Source organism: Hevea brasiliensis, chromosome 18 (genome assembly GCF_030052815.1).
Source record: "Hevea brasiliensis isolate MT/VB/25A 57/8 chromosome 18, ASM3005281v1, whole genome shotgun sequence".
Lineage (NCBI taxonomy): Eukaryota > Viridiplantae > Streptophyta > Magnoliopsida > Malpighiales > Euphorbiaceae > Hevea > Hevea brasiliensis.
In genome coordinates, this window is record NC_079510.1 from 28,056,355 (window position 1) to 28,074,973 (window position 18,619).

General features: G+C 34.9%; 1 protein-coding gene across 1 annotated transcript; it reads left to right on the forward strand.

The window, feature by feature from the left end:
* The first annotated feature begins 7,244 nt into the window (after positions 1–7,244).
* Positions 7,245–18,185, forward strand: LOC110655130 (ATP synthase subunit delta', mitochondrial). Its single transcript, XM_021811326.2, has 2 exons — positions 7,245–7,752; positions 17,469–18,185. Exons 1-2 carry the CDS (start codon positions 7,279–7,281, stop codon positions 17,811–17,813), a joined length of 819 nt encoding a protein of 272 aa, XP_021667018.2. The 5' UTR covers positions 7,245–7,278; the 3' UTR covers positions 17,814–18,185.
* The last annotated feature ends 434 nt before the right edge of the window (positions 18,186–18,619 follow it).

The window sequence follows — 18,619 nt, forward strand, 5'->3', positions numbered from 1 at the left end:
TTCTTCACATCTCTATATTTCTCCGTCAAGCTTCTAATGAAAAAGATCGCTTCCATAGTTAAACAACCGGGCATGAAGCCAAATTGATTGAGAGAGATAGAAGTATCATGATGTAGTCGATGCTCCACAATTCTTTTCCACAACTTCATAGTATGGCTCATGAGTTTAATTCTCCTATAGTTTGAGCAACTCTGTATATCTCCCTTATTTTTAAAAATAGGTATTAAAATACTACCCCTCCATTCATCAGGCATTTTCTTTGAGTTTATAATCTTATTAAATAATATAGTTAACCATACCACTCTCATATCTCCCAAACACTTCCACACTTCAATTGGTTTTCCATCAGGTCTACAGGCTTTACCCACTTTCATTCTCTTAAGTGCTTCCTTTACTTCTAAAGATCTAATCCATCTAGTATAATTCACATATCTATCAAAATTGTCTATACCGATTTAGAAAATTCTCTGAGCATTTCCTCAGCATTCCATTGACATCGAAACCTCAATAACTCTTCTCTGGAGTCTCAAAAATTATTTCACAGAGTTTTCCTCAGGTTTAGGGTTGCTAGCTGTCTTCACAGTAGCTTCCAGTTAGGTTACCCATTGCTGGGGCACCGACTCATTTAACTTAGTTGTTTTTTATTTCTAAAATTTTTCCTTAATTTTTCTTACCATTATTTAGTCTATTTATAACTCCTCACTCTAGTCTAAATATAGTTCCAGACATTCTGGCTGTTCGGACAGACATTAGTCACCGGAATAGTAGAATGTACAGACTATCTAAAATGAGGGCGTTATAGCTTGCTACTATCTTTAACCTTGTTTTGATTAAAGGTATTATTTGGTTGGTGATCTCTATTAACTCGGTACCTGCTAGAGCTTGCTCACTAGCTTCTTCCCAACATACAAGAGACTTGTATTTTTTTTCCATATAAAGCTTCATATGGTGCCATTTTGATGCTAGAGTGATAATTATTGTCTATGCAAGCTCAACTATTGGGAGATTATTCCTTTATGATCCCCTAAAGTCTAGTACACACATTCTCAGCATTTTCTCCAAAGTCTATATGGTCTTTCCTAACTATCCATCAGTTTATGGATGAAAAGCGATGCTGAAATCCAATCTGGTACCCATCTCATTTTGCAGACTATGCCAAAATCTTGATGTAAATTGTGGTCCCTTGTGTTGATACTATTATCATTGAATCTTCGTGCAACCTCATTATCTCCACAATATACACTTGAGCCAACTTATCCACAAAGTAATTAGCCTTTACAGAGCAGTATTAGTTAACCTATCCAGCACTACCTATACAAAACCATGCCTGTTAGAGGCTACTGGTAACCCCACTATAAAATCCATGATCATATTCTCCTATTTCCACTTCAGAATGGGTAGCGGGTTAAGCATTCTTGTTGGTATCCGATGCTCCAATTTCACTCTTTAACACACCTCATATGCAAATAAAAACTAGGCTATTTCCTTTTTCATCAATGGCCACTAATAAACTTTCTTCAAATCCCATTACATTTTAATGGCTTAAGGATGTGCACTATACATAACATTATGAGCTTCCCTCATAATGTCTCCTTTGAGGACAAAATCATTCGACATACACAACTTGTTGTCATACCTTAGGATCCCTTTACCATCAAATGTAAACTCACTACTCTTGCCCTTATGTATTGCTTTATCTATATTCACTAATTTTTGGTCTTCATGCTATTTTTCTGCCACTTGTTTCACATACACTAGTGTCACTTTCATCTGTGCTATCCAATTACCTCTGGCTGATAATTCCACTTGCAAGCCTTCACCCAACAATTGGTGGAATTCCTTCAAGATGGGTCACCTTGTCACTAAAATGTGATCTAAATTGCCAAATGATTTTAAGCTAAGGGCATCTGCGACTACATTTGCTTTATGTGGATGATATTGAATAGTGCAGTCATAATAATTAAGCAATTTTATCCACCTTCTCTGCTTTACATTCAGCTCTTTCGAGTTAACGATATATTGGAGACTTTTGTGATCCATGAAAATCTCACACTTCGCTTTATAAAGATAGTGTCTCTATATCTTAAGGGTAAAGACAACAGTCACCATTCCAAGTCGTGGGTAGAATATCACTTCATGCTTCTTCAACTGCCTTGAAGCATAAGTTATCACCTTGTCATTCTGTATAAGAACACAACATAAACCCAACCTAAAGGCTTCACAATACACTGTGAAATCTCTATTGCCCGAAGGCAAAGCTAACACTGGTGTTCTAACAAAACTTTCCTTCAACTTTTGAAAACTCTCTTCACATTATTCTATCTATTCGAACTTGCTATTTTTCTGAGTCAACCTAGTCATTGGAGCAGCTATCTTGGACAAATCTTGCACAAAGCACTTGATTTCTATCACTGAAGTTGGCCTTGGCCAATTTACTACTGCTTCCACCTTCTTAGGGTCTACTTAAATATTTTTTTTTTTCTGAAACTACATGCCTTAAGAAAGATATAATCCTCAAGAAGAATTCACACTTAGAGAACTTTGCAAACAATTGATGTTCCTTTAGAGTCTACAAAACCACTCTCAAATGTTGTGCATGCTCTTTTGGGCTTTTGGAGTACATTAAGATGTCATCAATGAAGATGATCACAAAGTGGTCTAGAAAAGGTATGATACCCTATTCATGATATCTATGAATGTAGCTAGGGCGTTAGTTAACCAAAACGACATCATAAGGAATTCGTAGTGCCCATACCTAGTCCAGAAAGCAGTCTTCGAAATGTTTGTTTCTTTAATTCTCAACTGATGATATCTAGACCTCAAATTTATTTCAGAGAAACAATTAGCTCTCATTAATTGGTCAAGCAAATCATTAACATGGGCAAAGGGTACTTAATCTTCATGGTTACTGTATTTAACTCTTTATAATTTATAGACAACCTTAAAGAACCATCCTTTTTCTTTACAAATAACACCAGAGCACCCTAAGGAGAGGTATTGAGTCTAATGAATCCCTTGTCTACAAGATCCTACATGTGACACCCCTTACCCGTGTACAGTATACCCGAGTAAGCAATGTCACACGGTGTACCGGCACACTCTATTTTACCTTAATTAATTTTTATCATAGTTTTGAATATAATTTATGAAATATAATTTATTTTAAGCCATTTATCGAAATTATTATTTATTTGAGGTTCCGAAAATTTTAAAGAAAATCCTAAAAATGGAGAAAACCGTTCTTCGGAACCTGTGAAAAACACTTCCTATATTCATATTCAATCATCTCAACTCCATTTATCAAAATCTCAACATTTTTCAACCATTCATTTCTCAATCTTTCGTCTCATGTGATATCATGCATAAATCACAGATAAACATTCACTTTTCCATTTACAACCACAATTTTCATTATTTACATGGATATCAAAATATATTACATAAGTTTCATTTACACAAAGGAAAATAAAAATCAATTACAAAATACTAAAATGAAGCCTAGTGTCCTACCAATGCACTGTAGACGGTGAGGTGACACGGACACTATGCAGAGCTGCAGGAGGTCTCACCTAGTCTGCGGTCTACTGGGCTCTCGATCAGTATCTCCAGAACCTACGCGTGGCAAAAGCAACGCGCTAAGCAATAATGCTTAGTGGTGCAATAATAAAATAATAAGAAATAACAGAAAATAAATATGTATTGAATGTATATGTCTTATTCGTTTTGTATTTGTATATCCATTCATTTTGTTAACTTTGTCCACTTTCATTCATTTGGTTGCCCAAGTAACCTATACTAGACGACTGGACTGGATAAACGGGTAACTGGCACTGGGCATCTAGTACCTCGGGCCATCACACCATCGGTCACATTTGCATCTCCCGGTGTGCAACAGAACAGCTAATAAGCTGTAATAATATTAGGCACAAGGCCAAATCTCAATACAAGGTCAGAATGGCTAAAAGCCATAAAATCATGGAATGGCATAATGCCATGTTCAGTACTGCTAACTGAACCCTATTGGCATGCCAAACTATCCAAACCAATCTTGTTAGGTATATTAGGGCATTTGATACTTTAAAATTCTTCAAATTGTGAATTTCAAGTTTTGGTGTCACTATTCACTTCATTGGTCAACCAAAAAGTTGACTTTTGCATAGAAAATAGGTACATTGGTTTTAACACTCCCCATGTGCCACATTTTACATTTAAAACTTGTTGGAATTGAGCACCCATACCATTTCTAAACTTAAAACCAAGAGGACAGAATTTTCAGTTTTTGAAGCCTAACTTTACTGTTCCATTAAGCACTGTTGCAGTGGGAATTTGAGGAAATGGTAAACATGAAAGTTGTTCCTTATTTTGTCTAGTTGAATTTATTTTTTTGAATCACTCCATTTGGAGTTTTGTAGCTCCAGATATGGTCCAAAAACCACAGCTGGCCGGATTTCCATTCTGCAGAAATTACCAAATCTACAGTACCATGAACAGTGACTGTGACTACCATTTGGGTTAGTTCTGGTCATAATTTGGGGTAGGTTTCTTCATGAAAGTTGTTTGTCTAGGTCTTAACTTGTTGCTGTAAAAATTTCAGGTCAATTGACCATTTCTACAGTGAGTTATGGCCAAATGAACAGTTGGTCATTCTGCAGAATTGGCTTGCAGGGTACCCAGATTGGGGCCAACTTTTGGTCCTCTTGATTTGGTCTTTTGGGTATGGTTTCTTCAGCAAAAATGTGCCATTATAAGTCTAGTTTCATGTCCAATTGGCCAAACACCAATTAGACCTACACAGCCAAAGTTATGGCTGTCTAAGTGGGCTGGAATCACTCATTGTCACTACTACCAACTTGGTTTGTGACACTTTGGTTCACTTCAAATTATGATTAACTTGCCTTAAATGGTCACTAATTGACCATTAGAATGTCCATTAATCACTTCATAAGCCAAGTCCAATTCTTCACTCCCAAAACCCTAATTTCCATTTCAATTCACCCATACACCTAGTTAAACACTTTCATTCATTATATATGTGTATATATACCTTAAACATAATCTCTAATTCATTCTAAGTCCATTAAAACCATCAAAAACACTCCATCATTGTTCCTTCCTTAGGGCTACCGAAATTCATGGTGGATATACACATATATTTGGTTCATTTAATTCACAAATTTTTACCTATTTCAAGTCTCTAACATGGAAAATAAAGAGTTTAAGTTATATATGTGCACTAACCTTTAAGTGGCACTTCTTGGACTTGTATTTTCCGTAGAATTTCTTCTTCTTATGGCTGCCAAAAGGTTATGCAAGGTGCAAGGATAAATTTTTGTGAAAGAAGTAGGAAAATTTATGGTGAAGGGAGGAGGGAAATTGAGCTTGTTGAAGTTGTCAATGGAGGTTGGGCAAGGCAAGGGTTTCGGCTGCTTTTGGGAAGGATGATGGCTGCTGTGTTTTTTTAATTTTTTTGGTCTTCATTTATCCCTTTTATTAGTTAATGAATTGGTTGTTTAATTGTGATTGGTTGTAGCTTTTAAATGACATCATCAAGATGTCATAATTTACTTTATTTTGATTTTTCTTTTCTTTTCATCACTACTCAATTTTAATTTAATTTTTAGTAATGTTTCTTCATATTTTATGTAATATTAATTATTTACTTAACTGGACAAGTCGGCCAAAAATCACCTCTGAAGGCGAAATGACCAAAATGCCCTCCGTTTGGCTTAACGGGTCAAAATTGTCTATACCGATTGAAAAAATTTTTCTAAATATTTTCTTGGCATTCTAATGCCATAGGAACCTCAATGACCCTTCTCTGGAGTCCCAAAAATTATTTTATGAATTTTTCCCCGGGTCTAGGGCTCCTAGTTGCAAGAACCGCAACTTACCTCTGGTTACCCATCGCTTGGGCACCGGCTCATTTAACTTGGTTGTATTTTATTTCTAAGATTCTTACTAGATTTTTCTTATTAATATTTGAGTTAATTATGGTTCCTGACTTTAGTTTAAATATTTTTCTAGACGTTCTAACCTACAAATGTCTGAGTTGCTACCGGGAGGGTGTTACACTACAACTACTCCTTTAACTCTTTTATTTCTGTAAGAGCCATTCAGTAGGGAGGGATAGAAATAGGCCTAGTACTAGGTATTAGATTAATCTCAAAATCTATGTCCTTTTCAAGTGGAACTTTCTCACCACTAGAATTGACTTTGGTCTAACTCCTTTCACATTGACTTCCTTGACATGAGCTAGGAACCCTCTATATCCTTTTCTTAGCATTTTCCTAGCCTTCATAGTATAAATCATCCCTTTCAACACTAATACTTGATCTCCTTGAAAAACTATCTTTGACCCATCTTTTGCTACCTTATCTCTATAGTCTATGGTAGCATAATTAGCTAAGAGCCAATCCAACCCTAGAATGACATCGAAATCGGTCAACTCTAGAACTACTAAGTTAGTTGAAAGGCATTTGTCCTCAATTATGGCCAGAGGAATTCAATTTTGTTACTGTTTGCTTTTTTATTTTTTTTTTCTTTTTCTATGTTATCTTCTTTTAACGGTGCCACTTGCACAACAAAGTGTGTTTCCACGTGACCTGCTGATTAGAACTATAAATATTAACATATTATAAAATTAATAAAGTCAGGTGTTAAATGTTGACAATAAAAATGTTAAGGGCTAACTGACCATTTGTATAAATGATGTATTTATCTTTTAATAAAAAATCAATAATCTCCTTTTCAAGTGAAACTTTCTTATAATTGGAATTGACTTTGGTCCAACTCCTTTCATAACTTTCTTAACATGAGCTAGAAAGCTTCTACATCCTTTTCTTAGCATTTTCTTAGCCTGCATAGCAGAAATCATTCCTTTCAGCACTAATACTTGATCTCTTTGAAAAATTACCTTTGACTCATCATATCCTTTGAATTTTGCTATCTTGTCGCTATAGTCCAAGGTAGAATAATTAGCTACGAGCCAATCCAACCCTAAAATGACATCAAAATTAATCAACTCTAGAACTACCGTGTCAGGTGGAAGGTATTTGTCCTCAATTTTAACAGGAGGAATTCAATTTTGTGCCTATTTGCTTTTTTATTTTTTTTCCTTTTTCTATGTTATCTTCTTTTAGCGGTGCCACTTGGATAACAAAGTGTGTTCCATGTGACCTGCTAATTAAAATGGTAGATATCAACATGCTATAAAATTAATAAAGTTAGATGTTAAACATTGACGATAGAAATGTTAAGGCTCCGTGACCATTTGTGCAGATGATATATTTATCTTTTAATAAAATAATAATAATAATAATAATAATTTTATGTAAAATATTTTATTCAATCCGAAGAAGAAATAGGCAGAAGAGGGTGGAGAATAACATACAACATCCGCTATCCCCCGCTGACGCACCTCCGCTTCCAATCTCCGAATCCGCCGACGCCGACGCCGCCGCCGCCTCCTCCACCACCATCACAACCATGTTCCGGCAAGCATCACGCCTCTTGGCTCGATCCATCAATCAACAGCCAAAGATGATGGCTCGAGCCTTCTCGACGGATGTGCCAGCCACGCCCACCGTCGATTCAACCTTCGTAGAATCATGGAAGAAGGTAATACCAAACATGGAGCCGCCCAAGACTCCATTGACCTTTATGCAGCCTCGTCCTTCTACTCCCTCTACCATTCCATCGAAGCTCACTGTCAATTTTGTGCTTCCCTATGCATCTGAGCTCTCCAGCAAGGAGGTTTGATTTTATTTTTGAGCTTTCTGAATTTCTTATCTGGTTTTGCTTGGATTTGGATTCTATGGCATTTTGTTTGAGGAATTCCGATTCTTCTTATCAGAAATTTGCTACTGTTGATATTTTTTTAGTATTTTGTTCATCTGACTGAAGTTCTAAAATAAGGGGAACGAAATTGGTGTGAATATTTACTGGGAATTGATTTGATTGGATTTTGGTTATCAAGGTTTTCACGATTCTCTTCATTTGGGATTTTTTGTTCAGTTTCACATGTTGGATTTGTGTTAGCCGGTAACCTCTTCTCATTTTATTGGGTGATATGTCTTCATCTAACATCTTCAATCCTCTCTTCATGATTATTTGATTAAAGAGAGATGGATATCCTATTAGTGCTCATTTGGCTGGAGTTTTGAAAATGTGATGTAATAGTTCTGGGCTTCTGGTCATTTTCACAGCTTATGCGCTAAGCACAGCAGCTAAGTAGGAGATTGTGTTTCTATGCTATCTTAGAGCTTGATTACATGGTATCTGCTTTCAATTTATCTTGGTTTGTCTAGAATTATAAACGATAGGGTATTTCAGATTTTTTTTTTTTTTTTTGGTTAATGATCCAGACGGAGACATAAATTGAGTTGTTTCTCTAAGCATTTAATGCTATTTCCAAATAGATTTACTGTCTTCATAATTGTAATTTCTTTTAGGCTTTACTGATATTGTAGCTTGAGGTGAGTAAATTAGATTGTTTTCAATTTTTTTTTTTATTGCCTCTTATGCACCCATTGGAATTTATATAACATATTGATAATAGTGAATAGATTGTAAAGCATAATCTAGTTATGAATATGGTTTATGTTGAGATGAGTAATTTATATATTGAACATAGTGATCCTTTACCAAATAAAGTCAACAAATTATTGTTAGACTTTGAGTTTGTGTTCTACTTTATTGTAAAATGGCTTTGAGATGTATATAGCATGTAAAAAAAATATAGTCAACACTTTTTAAAAATATATAAATAAAAATTGGTTCCTTTTCTTTTCATGGCATGCTCTGTCTATAATTCAAGCTGAGAAAGCCTGTAGGAGAAACTCTGTTTTAGGTTGTGAAACCCTAACAGAGAATTCAAAAGAAATAGAGAAATTAGAAGAAAGAGAGAAAGGAGTTAAAGAATAGATTGAGAGAATAGAGAAATATTATTTTCAGATGATTCTTGAATTAGATTACAAGATCTACCAACTGAGATATATATCTCTTGTGTGGCAGTTATTTCTCTAAGAGTTAGCTACAGCTGCCAACTCTTTAACAGAATCCAGTTACAACTAATAACAACATTAATTACAACTTCCTAACTCACTCTCCCACCAATACCTTCCCTCCTATTCTTACACTCCCTCTGATAGTATGTAACAATACCTCCTCTTGTAGCACTTTCTTGTCCCCAAGAAAGGGAAGAATCTGGAAATTGAGTACTAATAGAACTCTTATCCTCTCAAATAGCATCCTCTTCAGGCAAATGCAGCCATTTAATAAACTGTTGTTCCACTTTCTGATCACCTCTAATAATCACTCTTGTATGCAACACCTTATCTGGTAGGACTACAAACTGATCTTCTTGGATAACAGGTCTGTAATAGGAACCTCACCATCACTTAATTTCCTGTTGAATAAGGAAACATGAAAAATAGGATGAATAGTAGAGGTAGACGGCAACTTTAACTTGTAAGCCACTTTCCCAATTCTAACACACACTTGAAATGGCCCATAGTACTTAGCAGAAAGTTTCAAGTTTTGCCTTATAGCTACTGAGAACTGCCTATAAGGTTGTAACTTGAGATACACCCAATCATCTACTGAAAACTCCCTTTCAGGCCTACCCTTATCAGCTTGTTGCTTCATTCTATTCTGAGCTTGCTTCAAGTTTTCTTTATGAATGGAGCTGAATTGCAACCTGTCATGCAAATATTCACCTACAGCCCCTACTTTCACACCAGCAACTGAACACATAGGCAAAAATGGTGGAACATATCCATGAAGTGCCTCAAAAGGAGACATCTTAATGGCACTATGAGAGGAAGAATTATACCACCACTCTGCCAATTGTGACCAAGTGGTCCAAGTGGATGGTTTCAAGTGAACCATGCACCTCAAATAGAGTTCAAGAAACTGATTAACTCTCTCAGTTTGTCCATCAGATTGTGGATGATAGGCTGAACTAAAAGCTAGCTTAACCCCCATACACTTGAATAATTCTTGCAAAAATAAACTAGTAAAAACCTTATATCTATCAGAAGTAATAATCTAAGGAACTCCATGAAGCTTGAACACAGTATCCATAAAAAGATGTGCTAATCAAGCTGCTGAATATGGATGAGACAGAGGAATAAAATGGCCCACCTTGGTCAATCTGCAAACCACCACTAAAATTGTATCTTTCCCTTTTGATTTAGGTAGACCTTCAATAAAATTCATTGAAATCTCTTGCCATGCTTGAGAAGGGATTGGGAGAGGTTGTAACAAACTAGGATAAGCACAAGTTTCCCCTTTACATTTGGCACACACATAACAACTCTTCACCCACTGCATCACATCTTTGACCCTGGCGAAAAAAAAAAAATACCTCTTCAATCTCATATAAGTAACATTGATTCTTGAATGGCCTCCCACAACTGAATTATGATAAAATTGCAACAAGATTTGTCTTAATGAAGTAGATGCCCCTACATACATCTTATCTTTGTAAAATAGAACCCCATTCTTCGATTTATAAAGAGAAGAGACATTAGCATCCAAAGATAGCTGCTGAATCAACTGTTACCTTTTCATCCCCTGCATAACTATGCACTAATTGCTGCAGCCAAGTAGGAATTACTATAGACTGAATAGCACAAGCATGAGGACTTGTAGGCCTTCTAGATAGTGCATTTGCCACTGTATTATCAACACTCTCTCTATACAAAATCTTATAATCCAACCCCAACAATTTTGAAATACCTCTTTGTTGAAGGTTCGTGTGCAACCTCTTATGTAACAAGTATTTAATACTCTCATGATCAGTTTTAATAAATAATTGACCTTGTTCCAAATGATGTGTCCACTTCCCCACAACAAAGTAATTGCAAGTAATTCTTTTTTATAAACAGATAAAGCTTGACTTCTGGACCAAAGGCCTTAGAAATGTAAGCAATAAGATGTCTCTGCTACTGCAATACAGGCCCCATACCCCAACTACTAGCATTTGTCTCCACAGTAAATGTTTTAGAGAAATTAGGTAGGGCTAACACTGGTGCTTCAGCCATTTATATTCTTAATTTCCAAATGCCAGCTATGCTAACCCAGTCCAATGAAATGAATCTTTCTTCAAAAGATCAGTTAACCCTATAGTTTCTAATGAACTTCCTATAATAGCCTGTAAGACCCAAGAAACTTCTAAGGTCTTTAACTGAAGTAGGGACAGGCCAAGTAACCATTGTAGCCACTTTTTTTGGATATGTAGCAACTCCCTGCCTAGAAATGATGTGCCCTAAATACTTGATCTCAGTCTGACCACAAAAACATTTAGATTGCTTTGTAAAAAGCTGTTGGGCCTGCAACACTTCAAAAACTTGTTCCAAATGTTTCAAATGACTCTCCATGTCTTTACTATAAATCAAAATGTCATTAAAAAACACCAAGACAAACTTCCTTTGGAAAGACTGAAAAATGTGATTCATCAAGGCCTAAAAAGTGGCAAGGGCATTAATGAGCCTAAAAGGCATCACTTTAAATTCAAAGTGGCCATGGTGTGTTCTAAAGGCAGTCTTGGGAATATCTTCAACTTTCATTATGATTTGATGATACTCAACCTTTAGATCTATCTTAGAAAAGCCAACAACCGCATTTAATTCATCTACAAGTCATCAATGATAGGAATTGAAAACTTATCTTTTACTGTCAGGTCATTTAACCTTCTATAGTCAATACAAAACCTCCATTTCCCATCTTTCTTCTTTACCAAGAGAACAGGTGAAGAATAAGAGCTGGTACTTAGTTGAATTATAGAAGAGGAAAGCATATCAGCTACAAGCTTCTCAATCTCTGTTTTCTGATAATGAGGGTATCTATAGGGTTTGATATTAACAGGTTGAGCATTACTTTGCAATGGAATGGCATGATTGTGACTTCCAAAGGGTGGCAACCCCTTGGGTTCTTCAAAAATACCATGATACTTCTATAATAACTCTTGTATTCAATCATCCACAATAGTATCTGAAGTAGCAGACATTAAAGAATGCTCAGTATCCATGATACAAAAATAAGGGAGATTGAAAATCCTTCCCTTTTCTATTGAGTAGATCATTAGAACACCATATTCCAGATTGCAACTTTCCCTCACCTATTCCTTGCAAAACCACTGATTGCCCTTCTGAAGTGATAATAATTGATGAAGCTTGAAAATCAAATAAAACTGGATTATGAATTCTTAACCAATCAACTCCTAAAATCATATCAAAGCCCCTTAACTCCAGGATTTTCGGATCGGAAGTAAATTCATAACCCTGCATTTTCCATCTAAATTGTTGACATTTCAAATTACAGCCCAATTTCCTTCCATCAGCCGCTTTAATAGCAATGAATGGTGTTGGAACAAACTCCAATTTCAATTCTTTAGCTATTCTCTTATCAAGGAAATTAGTGGTATTGCCATTATCAATTAATATCATCAACTGCCTGTTTTTATGGAGTCCCAACATCCTTGTGGTATCAATGCCATGACTACCTTCCAGTGCATGAACTGACAAAGCATTGTCGTCCATATTCCACCAATCCTTCATCTCCATTCCAGCTTTAAACCACTCCTCTTCACCCCCATCATCATACTTCCCCCCAACATATATTGCATTTAATGATTTATGCTTACATTGATGCTCTGGAAAATACTTTTCCCCATATCTATAACATGGTGGTTGATTCTTAACGGGGTTTGAAGAAGAATTTGTTGGTTTAGCAGGTGGTGGTTTGGGAAAGTTGGTACTGGACTGAGTATTAATTGTTGCCGGATTGGATTTGTCAAGATTGGGTGGTCTTGGAGGATTTTATAGGTTTGATATGGTTTGACATACTGGTTTGAGTAATTGGTTTGATATGGAATTGAAGTGACAGTAGATTGGCTTCTAAAAGGCGTGGAAACATTACTGGTATTCTTAGGTTTTTTATTGACTTCCAACACTTGTTAGCTACTTCTATAGCCTGAGATAAGGAAACGGGCTTCATCATTCTAACAACCAACCTGATTTTATTCTTTAAAACCCCTATAAAAGCAGACAGAAAATAGGATTCACCTAGTTCAGGCATTAAACTCTCCATTCTTGTTCTAAAATCCTCAAATTCATCTTGATATTCTTCTAAAGATCCTTCCTGCTTGAGTTTCATAAATCCCTTTACTAAATCCTTTAACCTAGAGCTGGCAATTTTTTATAAGATCCGATTACCCGACACGACTCTACACGTAGTTAAAAGGGTTTGAGATTAGCATAAACAGGTTCAGGGCATAAATGGGTCACCTTGTTTATGAAACGCTAAAAATATAGGTTTAATCGGGTTAACATGCTTAATCCGATAAGATACACAACCCATTTATTTAATCAGGTTAACAAGTTAACCTTTTTTATTTTGATCCATTTTTATAATTAAAAATATAATTTAACTCTTAATATAAATTTATAATTTTTTTTTATTTTTATCAAACATTTTATAGTAAAAGAAAATTTTAATTCTTGATTTATATATATATATATATATATATATAAACAAATTAAGTAGTGATCAAAAAGAAAAAATTTAGACTCAAACATTATAATTGATTTCATTATAACTACTCATTTTATATATAAATAAATTATATGAGGTTAAGAAAATAAAACTACATAGTGATTCTAAATTTTTTGAAGATTGTTAATATTTAGAAACAAAATTTTATTTATTTTAAGAATTAAAAAAATGATTAAATTTAATAAAATTTTAGTATAGATTAAAAAATAATTTTTACGAATATACTGATAAAATAAATTACTGCATTATTAATTATTTATTTATTTTAATATAACATTAATTTAATTTATATAATAATTTAATAGATATAATTCATATATATACATACGAAGAAGATCATATATAAAGTATAGTGCAGTTGGTTATTAATTATATGAGCATTAGATAGTCCCAATGCAAATTCTGTCCCCTCCCTTGCAATCATCTCAAAATTTTTAAGTAAACAAGTAATACGGGTCATTAAATGCGTTACACAGGTCGTGTCGTATAACCTATTTATATGAATTGTTTGATAAATGGGCCATTAAACGAGTTACACTTGTCGTGTCTTGTGACCTGTTTAGGTGACCTATTTTTAAAACGGACTACACGGGTCGTGTCGTGTGACCTGTTTTATTAATGGGTTTTTTTTTGGGTTAGGATTTTATGACACGATTAATAATCGTGTCGTGTTTGGGTCAATTATAATCGTGTCATGTCAAAACGAGAGGCAACCCGTTTAGACATGACAAGACACAAATTGCCACCTTTACTAACCCTTCATCCCCAAACCTACTGCAAATTCCTTTCTCAAATTCCTCCCAAGAATGTACTCCACACCTATTCCAATTATGGAACCATGCATTAGCCCTATCCACAAGAAATAAGCTCGCAATAGGAACCTTTTGATCAATTGGAACCCTATAGAGCTCAAAATATTTCTCACTTCCTCAACCAAACCCTAGGTTCTTTCCCATCAAAAGTAACCAACTCCATCTTAGGCAACATCTGTGGCATTCCCTCCATAAAAGAAAAGTTTCCAAGGTTACTAGAATTACCTCCATTCTACAAATTCCAGATCCCCATAGGATTAGGAAGTAATCCTTTGCCATTTCCCAAAATTGACTGAGATCCAATATTTTTAGATATGATTTCCCCCTTACCAGAACTACTAAGGCCCCTTATTCCTTTCAGCAATCATATAGGCTCGTAACTCTTCCAAGATGATACTTTGGCTATCAGTTTTCTTCATCTTATCTTCCTTGAATTCCTTCAGATCTCCAACAATTATTGAAGCCACCTCCTGCAAATTCCGAGAAACATCTTGCTAGTTTCTCACTTGCTCTTCCAACTCAGCATTCTTTACCATCTCTGGACTTGCTACAACTGATCTAGTCATAGTTCCGACTTCCAAAGATCAATTTCCCACTGATCCCTAGACTCAATAGCTCTGATACCAAATGTTAGGGTTGTGAAACCCTAATAGAGAATTCAAAAGAAATAGAGAGAAATTAGAAGAAAGAGAGAAAGGAGTTGAGGAATAGATTGAGGAAATAGAGAAATATTATTTTCAGATGATTCTTGAATGAGATTACAAGATCTACCAACTGAGATATATATCTCTCTTGTGCAGTAGTTTTTCTCTAAGAGTTAGCTACAGCTGCCAACTTTCTAACAGAATCCAGTTACAACTAATAATAACATTAGTTACAACTTCCCTCCTATTCTTACACTTCCTCCTATAGTATGCAACACTTTGCATGAGGGAAGTACCATAGAGGAGGGTATCCTCAGTAATGCTCCCATCTAATGTGATAATATGCAATTTGATTATTGCTGTGTCAAAATTAGCATTTTGTTCCATGTAATTTACTAACAAATCTACAGTTAGTTTTTTAAAACTCTAAACTTAGTCATTGGTTGTAAAACTATAAATTTTTCTTTACACTTTAGTACCTAGCATTTTAAACTAACCAAACTTTAGTCCTTAAGATATTAAAATATAATTGCACTTTAGTTCCTGAGCTATAAAATAGTTTAGTTCCTCAAAATCATACACTGTTCAGTGATGTTATTATAAAGACAAAATTTGCTAATTTTCAAATAGGACTAATGTGTATACTACCAAAAAGTTCAGGGAGTTATTATTATTATTATTATTATTATTAATTTACCTAATGAATAGCTCATAACTGGCACTAGCCATTAATTATTCTACCATTTAGCAGAGGTAATTCAGTGTAAAAGTCATACAAGATATTTTAGGAAAATATTTAAAGTAACATACCTGTGCTTCCTGAAAACGAGGACAGACAATGTTATGTGCTACAGTGTGTGTTCCTCCCTTTAGGCATAGCCCAAGTTCTAAACGTGATATGAACCCTTCTTAAAAGAAGGGCATCTTAATAATTATTATTCTTCTTTTAGTAGGAAATTTAATAAGTAAGTTTATATTTTTATAGGGCTTTTAGGAAGCTATTTAACAATTTCCTATTTTTAATTTTTCTATATAAGGTACAAACTTTAGTGGCATATTTAGATTTGGAATTAAAATTAAGTATTTGGGTGTGAGAACCTAGGATTTGGGTGTGAGAACCTAGGTTCTACAACATTGTGTCTTACTGTCTTATATTTACTTGCTCTCTGCAAAAAATCATTCCCAGAAAATTCATGCCTGATGTTATGCACCTTTTGCTGTCTGGGCCTTGCTGCGCAAATTTTTTAGAGTAAAATACTTTTTCATCCCTGGATTATGTCAAAATTAACAATTTTGTCCCTCAGTTTCAAAATAAATGTTTTAGTCCCTGTATTTTGACTTCATCAAATTGAAAAGTCCCTTCATCCATATTTGAAAAGAGTGTAATTTCTTTTCAGTTTGACGGAGTCAAAATACAAGGACTAAACCATTGATTTTTTGAAAAGTGAGAGGACGTACGTGTTAATTTTGACATAATCCAAGGATGAAAAAAATTAATTATTTTTAAGGGTATTTTGGTCATTTCTTAGACAAATAATGGAAAATTAGACGAAGGGACCTTTAGTTTGATGGAATCAAAGTATGGAGACTAAATCATTGATTTTTTAAAATTGGGGGACATATTTGTTAATTTTGGCATAATGCAAAGAAGAAAAAGTAATTTACCCTTTTTTTGTACTGTTAAATATGCTTTACTGTGGCCATGACTTGTGTGAAGGGCTGTTAAGTGATGTGGAATGAAAGTTGAATTCTTGGCCAAGCCTTGTTTAACATTTGACCACTGCTTAATACATTTGTACGTGCTCTGTATTAGGGATGATATGTCTTGGTGTATAGCTTTCTAAGCTTTTGCATGCTACTGAAGGATGAAATTGGTGCATGAAGTGTTCATGGTTTTTTTTCTCTCATCTGCTTTCTGCTGACTCTACTCTTATTAGCTTACCATTCATTGTCCGCTCTTAAGTAACAACTAAAATTTAAAAGATACAAGAAAATATTAATCAAATTATTTTCCATATTGAGAAAGTTGAGAGAAATAATGACAGAATATTGAAAACCTTTGATGATGTGAAGGGTTGAAATTAATCTTTTAGAACTTTCATCCATCTATAGATCATTTTGCGCCATATTGAAACTTTTGTTTGATACTAATGCCACATCTGTGAAATGCTTTTTTTTTGGCTCAACAAATTGGCTTGAGCCACAGCGTAAGAAATCATCAGATAGGTATATCGAGTTACTTATGGTTCTCATTAAGATAGTACATAGTTCCTGATCCGTAAAACTCTACTCTAGATACAAAATGGTGGAATTCTTGAGCTCAGCAGTTATTATATTATGGAATTCTTGAATTCAGCAGTAATATATGATATTACGATCAAGACCCATTCAGTTTCTCTTGTCGACAGTCTTACATTGAGTGATGATGTTTATCATTTACACACTACTTTCTCAGGTTGACATGGTCATTGTACCTGCGACAACTGGCCAAATGGGTGTTTTGCCAGGGCACGTACCCACAATTGCAGAATTGAAGCCTGGGGTCTTATCAGTGCATGAAGGAAATGATGTGACCAAATATTTTCTTAGCAGTGGATTTGCTTTCATCCACGCCAACTCTGTCGCTGATATAATTGCTATTGAGGCTGTGCCAATCGACCAAATTGACCAAAGCTTAGTTCAAAAGGGGCTTGCAGAGTTCACTCAGAAGCTGAGCACAGCTACAACTGACTTGGAGAAAGCTGAGGCCCAGATTGGTGTTGATGTTCACAGTGCTCTCAACTCTGCTCTCACAGGCTAAGGGTCCTCTGCATGATGCCTCCAGTTCTTTTTCACTTTATGCCCTTTTGTGCTTCATTGGCTTTTTAATCTTTTTTGGTTCTTCATAATCTGTAAACTGCATAGGCCTGTTATCGCTTTGCCTTGTTTGTCAGAAAGGTAAATAAAGCAATGCATTTACTTTGTTCACCAAGACATCCCTTGGCATGGGATGTTGCTAGTTATTGCTTCTTGTTTTGATGAGAGTATGTTACATGGCTACAAAATTGAAATGATCTAGTTACTTATCCAGATTATTCGGAGTGACTTTATCTGAATCAGGTGCCATGTATTTGCCATTTTTTGTTTGTGATTAATAAAAATGTGCAACTTAATGTTGCATAATTTCACTGTAGCCATTTTGCAGGCTGCGAGCATGGCAATCTAGGCCTTCAATGTATTGGATTGAGGACATTCTGTTAATCTCTTCCCAAAGAAAAACTAGTATTGCAATCTGTATGCTATTCTTCTTCAGGTTAATTTTATTTATAGCTCGTGTCAATGATATTACTCAAACTTTTATTTTGTTAAAAAAACAATAGCTGTTTTCTAAGTAATAAAAAAAAAAAAAAAGAGATTATCATTTTGTACCTTTCATAAATCACTATATATATATATATATATATATATATATATATATATATTCCCTCTCCCTTTTACTTAGGGATGGCAATTGTTTTATACTGGTTGCGACGAATTCCTTCCCAACTCGTCCTCTCTTGGCTCCGGAGGATAGAAGCATCCTTTTCAATTCTTTAGGGAGGAAGAGAGATTTGCAAACAGCTGACA

Bases quoted from the DNA above. Each gene is read 5' to 3' on its own strand.
- LOC110655130 (XM_021811326.2), top strand. From the start codon at position 7,279: ATGATATATTTATCTTTTAATAAAATAATAATAATAATAATAATAATT. The intron at 7,753-17,468 runs GTTTGATTTTAT...CTACTTTCTCAG, and splicing joins CTGAGCTCTCCAGCAAGGAG to GTTGACATGGTCATTGTACC.